Here is a 9,930-nt window from a genome sequence, read left to right as displayed (position 1 = left end):
GGACGCTCAATACCCCTGCCCGATAGACCTTCAGCTTGGTGATTAGTCTGAGCCCTCTCCGCTCCCACACACTGCGACGGAGTCTTCCGAAAGCAGAGCTCGCACGTGCGATCCGGTGGTCAACCTCTATGTCGATGTTAGCGTCCTTCGAGAGCGTGCTTCCAAGATAGCGAAAACTCTCAACCATCTCCAGGTTCATACCGTCAATGGATAATTCTGGATCAACTAGAGATCGACAAGGAGCGGGCTGAAGCACAACCTTTGTCTTGGAGGTGTTAATTGTAAGACCGAAATCGCCACATCCCCTTGCGAAGCAGTCGAGCTCCTGTTGCACCGTTTCAGCCGAAGTTGCACTCAGCACACAATCATCAGCAAACAACAGGTCTCTGATACTAGTCAAACGAACTTTTGTGCGCGCTTGCAAACGGCGAAGATTGAACAGCTTTCCATCCATTCGATATCGCAGGTGTATTCCGCTCGGACCATCCCTGAAAGCGTCTGACAGCAATGCTGATAAATACATACTAAACAGATTTGGTGCCAACACGCAACCCTGCTTGATGCCACCGGACACAGGAAACTATATGGATTCTTCTCCGTCACCGAGCACTCTTGCCATCATACCTTCATGGAACTGACGAACTACAGCAACAAACTTCGTGTTACCTGAGGTATAGTAACATGGAAAGTACCTGTAGCTGCTTACCTGATGTATAGCAACATGGAAAGTACCTGTAGCTGCTTACCTGATGTTTTTGTAACATGGAAAGTACCTGTAGCTGCTTACCTGATGTTTTTGTAACATGGAAAGTACCTGTAGCTGCTTACCTGATGTATAGTAACATGGAAAGTACCTGTAGCTGCTTACCTGGTAAGCAGCTACAGGTACTTTCCATGTTACTATACATTCCGATGTATAGTAACATGGAAAGTACCTGTAGCTGCTTACCTGATGTATAATAACATGGAAAGTACCTGTAGCTGCTTACCTGATGTATAGTAACATGGAAAGACCTGTAGCTGCTTACCTGATGTACAGTAACATGGAAAGTACCTGTAGCTGCTTACCTGATGTATAGTAACATGGAAAGTACCTGTAGCTGCTTACCTGATGTATAGTAACATGGAAAGTACTTGTAGCTGCTTACCTGATGTATAGTAACATGGAAAGTACCTGCAGCTGCTTACCTGATGTATAGTAACTTGGAAAGTACCTGTAGCTGCTTACCTGATGTATAGTAACATGGAAAGTACCTGTAGCTGCTTACCTGATGTATAGTAACATGGAAAGTACCTGTAACTGCTTACCTGATATACAGTAACACGTAAAGTACCTGAAGCTACTTACCTGATGTACAGTAACATGGAAAGTACCTGAAGCTGCTTACCTGATGTACAGTAACATGGCACTACTTTATTACATGCCATATGAAAAGGGTTAAAAGTCCACATTGATTTGTTACAAACACCACTAAGTAAAAAGGCAGAGCTCTACTCACTTGTGAGTGCTCCTACACAGGAAGTAGCCCAGCAGCTTGAGAGCTTGCAGCCTAATAGTTTCACTTTTGGAAGCCAAGAGTTTAAAAACCGTCCTAGAATACAGAGATCAAACACAGATGAAACTACGTAACTCTGGTGTAGAAACACACCAGATCTTAGAAATGGGATAAAAAATACAATCTCATATGCTATTTTGGCAGTGATTATTAAACAGATTGCACTCTGTTGATTCAACGGTTTTCTAGTAGACTGAATTGAGGCTGTTAATTAACTCTACCCAAAAGCACTTTATATCACAAAACTTATTGTATTTACATTTGCCATCGACATCTTTCATCTCTTTTTGTTACAATTCACCATGCTTATTCTCTCTTCACTGTCATAGTCTCAGCACATTCATTGCACAATGTTAAACAACAGAACAAAATTTCTACAGCCATTATTACTGAGTAAGGGAAAAATATAAAGTTCAAACATAAAACGTGTACAACATGGTATTTCTTTATTAGATGTAATACAGTAAACAAACGAACAAAATATAAGACCAAGTTCCTTTACATACATTTTTCCTAGTTATTTCATTTAAAATTTTATAGTTAAACATGAGATAAAAACAAGAAAAGAATGAAATGAAATATCAAGGTAATCACAGTACAGTAAGCCCATAAAGATGTTCTGGTGAACTTATCCAAACATTACAAGAAATTAAGTCCTATTAATTAGCATCACAAGAAAAAAAGCTACACACAAAATTAATGTAACATACATGGAAAAGTTAGAAACTAAAAATATATTTCCATTAGGTACTTACCTCCTCTCACATAAATAGTTATTATTGTTCAGTGCTGCCCTCTATATGCAAAATAATTTGTTCGCATGCCACAAGCCTTGATCTCCCACGTACCTTACAATCAATTGATTCAAATGTGTCTCGCATGTAATCCATCATGTGACAACCCTCCACCAATAAGAGTGTGACACATGTGACTCTATTCAATTCTACCGAACTATCACTTTGAGTTTTGACAGAAAATGAAAGCAATGATTTTCAGTAGGGAGGAAGGGTGGGAAGTATGGAGGTAAGTATCTATCGGAAATATATTTTCATTATAGAAAAATTATAACTTCCGATATGGTACGTTACCTTCACTCACATAAATAACTAGAATCCCACATTGGATAGGTGGAGGGACCGGTTAAAAACAAAGCAGCATTCCTCAAAAGTCTCCAAAAAACAGTGTAAAAGGATAGATTCTCATACGAGAGAACCATACTTGGGAGAAGGCACCATATCTGTACCACTTATACTCTTCACCCAGCTTGAAATGAGGTGTCGCAGACATAGGTGGAAAAAAGGAAGGAGCACATCCCTATAGGAAAGAACAAGGGTGGGATAGGGATCCAAACCACCATATAACAAATCTCAACCCTACAGAGTACTGGAATGTGGGTGAAAGTAAAAGGATGTTCCACTAAGTGTAGAGTGGCTAGAGTGCAAGGGACCATACATATGGCTGGGTTTTGGATTGTAGTTGACTTGCTGCTAGTATGATCCTCTTTCCTACCTGCACCAAGGATCATACTGGCAACAAGTCAACTACAATCCAAAACCCAGCCATCTGATGGAGGTAGAAAAGAAAATCATACTGTCTGCACCTCAAGTTCAGCTGAGTGGAAGGAATCTATTATCCCCCAATCTATGAATGGGACACATGATAGCAATTTTAGAAATTGATTGTCAAATCCAGGAACCTAACTTCCAGACAAATGGTATCACAAAGATGTCTTTGTAATGTAAACTATCTCAAATGTAAACTATCTCACTCAGAACCAATCTGACAGGTAACACTCCTAGCACAATAACATCCTTGATATAATAAAATCATTGAAGGATAGTGTAAGAGGAAAAACCATATTAATCTGCAGGTACCTCCATTGTGACCCACAACACGGATGGAGGAACAAGAGTACAATTGAGTGAGAAAACAGAGACAATTGTAATATATGTGTGAGGATTTGTTCATCTCTGAATCCAAAACCCAGCCACTAGGAACCAAAATCTACATGAGGTAGAATCCCAATCAAAGGGGTGAACAGCAATGGCTCACTACAAAGCTACCACATCCTCTCATAAATGGAGCATCAGATTGGAGGACATCTCGTCCCCACCAAAACACCACTGTACTACTCTCAACTGAATGGTTTGTCATTATATGTAGAGTTTATCCTTATCACATTCAGGAAGGTGCCTACATGATCCACTATCCCAGTGGCTTGAAGCTGGAAAGTGGTAAGGACTTCCATACTCCACCAGAAGAAAAGGGGGAGAAAATGCAGTGAAGTGTCCAGATGAACAACAACACCAGAGGCAGTGCAATGAATGACCAAGAAAACTCTATTTTGAAAAGCAGACCATACCTGATTTATTCAAACTAAGGCATGGTAGGGATGGGTAGCTATCCCCCTTCTGCTTTACCTATGAAATCCATGGGCGAGTATGGTCCGGAATGGGCTTATTAATGAAGCAAATATATTGTGAGGACAAACCCACAAGCAATCTTATGGAACACCCCATCTCAATAGTGAGTATGTTATGGCCATGAAAATTAGAAATAAGCAGTCAAAGTAGCCTGACAGCATGGATTTGACTAGGAGAAGCATACCTGGTCAGACACCACTAACCACAAAGCGGGATCAGAACAGTAAAAAAGGGGGAAAAGACCCTGAAAAAAGAAGAGATATAGATATAAAAAATAACTCACCCAGTCATAGTCTCACCAAAGTCTGAAAAATGGCTACAGGCAGAAAACGATGACCCAAGGTTAAAGATACAGCAATCTAATGCAACTAGTGAAATATGAACATATGCCTGATTGAAGAATTACTTTCAAGGGAAGATGGAGATGAGATGCCAGGGAAAAGGTAAGGTGCCTCATCTGATGAGAAGACACCTGGAACAAATTACGGGTAGAAGACAATAAGGAAACATAAGCCAATCAAATTAAAAACCAAACCCAATTGGTCATGGTGGAAGGAGAAAGGTCACAAACAGAGGATGTCTAAAAAGGAATGAACAGGTGGAAACAGGCACTAAAGAAGGAAGACGTGCAGGCAACATAAAGATGAAGAGCACGAACAGGACATAGTAGCCTACCCGGATCCAACCAAGGATAAAGGTGAGAAATGGAAGAAAGAGAAATTGGCGAGAAGGAGTAATCACCCTCCTGAGATGCTGAAGTTTTGGGAAGGAAAGATTGATCCAGATAAAAGAGAATATATGTAGAATAATATAGAGTATGTGAAACATCAATGACAAATACAACCAACAATGTCCACAGGCTAAGAGAAGGAAATAAGTCTTAAGGGATAAGTGAAAAATTGAGCATGAGAACAGTGGTTCAAATGAAGGCAAAGTGGGGCAGCAAAGAACCACTCTAGCATTTCAATCCAAAAGGAATGCATGCCAAGGTGGACGAATAATCTGGAAGGAATGCAACAAGAGGGAAAGAGTAGGAGAGAAAAAAACTTTACAATACTGGGAAAAACAAAAAAGTGTGGGATAATGCAGCCCAATAATCCTCGATTGAGGAGACAAAAGACCTCTGATCAAAAAGCCAAGTGAGGAAATCCATAATATAAGGAATAGTGGGTCTAGCAGATGAAAACCCTTGACCCCACGACCAAAGGCAGAAAACATTCCACTTACGTTAATAAACATCTCTAGAGGACGGGCGAATGGAACAAGCTAAAAAAGAAACAACCTGCTGTGACAAACTGGATCTCCGTGCCAAGGACCAGATAAAAACCAGATGTGAAGATGAAGGATATGAAGGGCTTGATAAAATGCCAGTGACTGAGGTTGATGTAGAAGGGATGGGGTAACAGAGAGGCAAATTGGAGATGGAGCAGCCACGGGAACCACAGTTGTGCCAAGCAGTAAGGAGCAATCAGAAAGGCTTGACACAGAGTCGCATGGATGATCGAGATCATTCTGTGAAGAAGAAGGATGGGAGGATAAACATAAAGGTATCTGTTGGTCCAATCTTGACTGAAAGAATCGACATCCAGAACAAGAAGATGAGAAACCGGAGACCAAAACAGAGGTAATTTGGTATTGGGGTATATAGCAAACACATCCAGGTGAGAAGTACACCACTGAATGCATAGCCACTGGAAAACAAGAAGATCAAAAGACCACTCCATCAGATAAACTTTGTCTGGATGGGAAAGGCTATCCACAACAAGATTGAATTCATCAGAAACATGACACAATATGTTACGAATACTAAGCATGTGGGCCCAAAAAAGGAGATCCAAGGTCTAACTACAAAGGGAACAAGAACAGGTGCTACCTTGATGATTGAGATAAGCCACCACTGTAGAAGTGTTTGAATGTATCATAACCAGAAAATTCCTGGCAAGATGAAGAAAATGATCCAAGGTATGGTGTACAGCCAGAAGCTCCAGGATGTTGATATGGTAATATCTTTCAGCCAGAGACCACTGACCTGAAGCTTCCTGCTGATCCACCCATGCCCTCCAGTCCTGAAGGAAATCATCCATGAAGATATGTAAATTGGAACGAGGGGGAGGAATCTGAACACCCACTGAAGTATCAACCTTGTCCAACCACCAATGCAGATCATCTACAAGGGAAGGATAGGCAGGGAAATTGGAGCCTCCAATAGATCCTGCACAGTACTCCATTGGTCATGCAGAGTCCACTGAAGAGACCTCATATGTGCTTGACCCAAGCGGATAACGGCTTCCATGGAAGACCACATTACCAAAAGTGATAGAACATCAAAAGCTGTAAGAGAGAGAGCAGTAAGGGTGTAGAGAACTGAAAGCCCCATAGAACAAAAAAGACACCCACATGGAAAAGATATTGGGTAAGTATAAGAAATGACTTCTCCAATTTGATTACCAAACCCACACGAGCTGCCTCCAGGAGCAGCAGATGAGTGTGATGGGCAGACTCCTGTTCAGAAGGAGCTAACAGCAGCCATTCGTCCATATAATGATGGAAGCTCAAATACCGAGCATGTAAATGTTGAGCGAATGCCTTGACCAGCTGACAAAACACATATGGGGTCAAAGCAAGCCCGAAGGGCAGGGAGCAAAATTGATAAAGTACCCTGTGATGAACGAACCAAAGATAGCAGTTCAGAAATTGGAATATGATGGTAAGCATTCACAACATTTACCTTGGTCACCCACAAACCCAGAGAAAAAGACTACCCGAGGGTGAGAAAAGACTTCATGGTAAATCTGGATAGAATCAAAAATTGATTGAGGCAGGACAAATCGATTACTGGCCACCAGTCCCCAGCTTTCTTGGGTACTACAAACAGTCTGGAATAAAAAACCTAGAGAAGGATGATTGATAGGTTTGATGGCCTGTTGGGAGAGAAGATCTCGTACCACCTCTAACAAACACTGACTGGTGACAGGATCCCAAGACAATGGAAAGAAAATGGGTATCTGACATAACGGAAAAGGAGAAAGAAAGTGGATGGCAAGTCCTTCGGATAATACTCAAATAACTCACAGATCTGTGATGAAAAAAAAAACACCAAAGGGGAACAAAATCAGTCAAGCGAGCCCCCACTGGACCAGATCCCACCGGGTAGCCACCAGTACTGTTGCCGACGTGTCCATCTGCATCCAATAAAACAATGAGATGATGAAACCCTTGAGGGAGGAACAAGTAAGGGCTGAGAAGGAGCTTGATGGGAAACAATAATAGGGGTATGTTTAAGTTCAGAATGTGACAAACCATTCACCAAAGAATAAAGAATAGTTTGCTATTGCATTCTGACTCCACACAGAATTCCAGATTCTTGAGAATATTACTAAAAACATACTGCTGAAGAAAAGGTGCCATATGTAAGTCCCAAAGATAACTAGGCAGCAAACAAACCCGAGACAATGCTGCTTCCCTCTCCAGGAGATCCAAATTACAGAGAAACCACATGTGTGTAAGGCAAGAGCCAAAATGTGCCAGCATGGAGGTAATTGGGAAGAGGCAATCCCTCGAAAAACCCTCATGATCTTTGTGGATTGCCTTGGAAAGGAGATAGATAGTAGACAAGCACCATAGGAGAGTCAATAGGGCTAGAAAGAGGTGGGAAAATCGGGCATGGGATAAACAAACAGGATGACCAGGGTCCCCCCCCCCCCCACATGAGCAAAATTGATTCTAACTTTTGAGAATCGAGAAATGAACAATTAGCCTAATGGTAGGCCAAAGCAAAATGATCCAAAGCCCGCGGTGGGAGAGGCATGCTGGCACCCTCAACCATCTGAGAAACAAACTGCTCAGCATGAACCCTAATATCCAGGGAAGGGGAAAAAAACAAATACTGAGAGGAGTAGGTATCATGTAACAAAGAAGAATGGGAATCGTAATAAATTGGAGAAATGGACGAAATAAAACATACATGAGAAATCATGTTTAAAAAAGCCATATTAGGCCTAGCTGATTCCACAATAGGGGCATAGGAAGACACAGCAAATTCAGGTGAACTGTTAAAATCCTTGTCGACCCAAACAGGTTCACCATGTTCAGGAGGAATAGGAGTAAAAGCAGGAGAAGCAGATTGGCTCATATAACGTTCAATCTTACAGTGGATGATAGCCAATAAATCCAAAGACAAATCAACCCCACCTGTAGCCTGTGTGAGCGTGCTAGTAGAAAGTATGATTTCCGAAATGGTAACTTGAAATTTGGAATTCATTGGATAAAAATTAAAATCAAACACAATACAAGAAAAAAGGAAACACTAGTAAAAAAGTTATCTGAAAAGTCTTTAATGGTTCAAAAACAAAAAATTCACAGAATAATAAAAAAAAAATCACTCAGTTCAACAAATTCAAAAAGCACAATAAAACTGTCTTGACAAGAGTACTGCAAACATGAAGTGACAGTTTGGTAGAATTGAACAAAAGGTGTATTTGTTTCTTTTGAAGTTAAGCACAAATTTACAAAATAGGCTATCCGTGCTCTGCCCACCATGGGTATAGAAACTTGGTTTCTAGCATTGTAAGTCAGCAGATATACACCGCTGTGCCACTGGGGGAGCTCAAATAAAAGGAGTCACATACACTAAGAGAGTGTGCCATACTCTTACTGGTAGAGGGTTGGTTCGCATGATGATTTACATGCAAGACTCATTCTAATAAGTGGTTTCCTAGGTACATGGGAGCTCAAGGGTTGTGGCAAATGAAAAAAATGTGTGCGTATAGGGAGCATCACTGAAACAGAATAGCTATTTATGTAAACAGAGGTAATGTACAGTATCAGAATTATATATATGTTAAAACTGTGGCTAATAGGATCTATACCTGACTCCATTCTTTACATCAAAGGCTGGGACCATAGAAGCAGGATGTTCTGACATAAGTGCCATCAGCATCTGAAGGACATCATGGAGGTTTTCATCCTGTTAACACATCATACAGTCATTAAATAGATCTAAAATAAACACTTAGAATGAATGTTTTATAACTGCTACCATAATCTGCACTAAAGATTTGTAAGATAACTGTAGTAGCTTACTTTAGTACAGTAACAAGTAAGATAACTGTAGTAGCTTACTTTAGTACAGTACAGTAACATGGAATATAACTGTAATAGCTTACTTTAGTACAGTAACACGGAATATAACTGTAGTAGTTTACTTTAGTCAAGTACAGTAACATGGAAGATAACTGTAGTAGCTTACTTTAGTACAGTAATAAGGAAGATAACTGTAGTAGCTTACTTTAGTACAGTACAGTAACATGGAATATAACTGTAATAGCTTACTTTAGTACAGTACAGTAACATGGAATATAACTGTAGTAGTTTACTTTAGTACAGTACAGTAACAAGTAAGATAACTGTAGTAGTTACTTTAGTACAGTACAGTAACATGGAAGATAACTGTAGTAGCTTACTTTAGTACAGTACAGTAACATGGAATATAACTGTAGTAGTTTACTTTAGTACAGTACAGTAACATGGAATATAACTGTAGTAGCTTACTTTAGTACAGTAACACGGAAGATAACTGTAGTAGCTTACTTTAGTACAGTAACAAGTAAGATAACTGTAGTAGCTTACTTTAGTACAGTAACACGGAATATAACTGTAGTAGTTTACTTTAGTACAGTACAGTAACATGGAATATAACTGTAGTAGCTTACTTTAGTACAGTAACATGGAAGATAACTGTAGTAGCTTCCTTTAGTACAGTACAGTAACATGGAAGATAACTGTAGTAGTTTACTTTAGTACAGTACAGTAACATGGAAGATAACTGTAGTAGCTTACTTTAGTACAGTAACAAGTAAGATAACTGTAGTAGCTTACTTTAATACAGTACAGTAACATGGAAGATAACTGTAGTAGCTTACTTTAGTACAGTAACAAGTAAGATAACTGTA

At 40.0% G+C, this 9,930-nt stretch overlaps 1 protein-coding gene across 1 annotated transcript in view; it reads right to left on the bottom strand.

Moving 5' to 3' along the window:
- Positions 1 to 8,948, bottom strand: part of LOC106475576 (neurobeachin-like) — a gene marked incomplete at its 3' end in the record, with an annotated part of 23,622 nt that extends 14,674 nt beyond the window's left edge. The window contains exons 1-2 of the mRNA XM_013936256.2: positions 8,848 to 8,948; positions 1,500 to 1,592 (exon numbers count right to left, since the gene is read on the bottom strand). Coding sequence (XP_013791710.2) covers positions 1,500 to 1,592; positions 8,848 to 8,918 — 164 coding nt within the window. The remainder of the gene's footprint in view (positions 1 to 1,499; positions 1,593 to 8,847) is intronic.
- Positions 8,949 to 9,930: the final 982 nt, after the last annotated feature.

Source organism: Limulus polyphemus, unplaced genomic scaffold (genome assembly GCF_000517525.1).
Source record: "Limulus polyphemus unplaced genomic scaffold, Limulus_polyphemus-2.1.2 Scaffold8825, whole genome shotgun sequence".
Classification (NCBI taxonomy): domain Eukaryota; kingdom Metazoa; phylum Arthropoda; class Merostomata; order Xiphosura; family Limulidae; genus Limulus; species Limulus polyphemus.
Note: the sequence above shows the minus strand (reverse complement) of the source record. Positions and strands in the feature narration are given on the sequence as shown.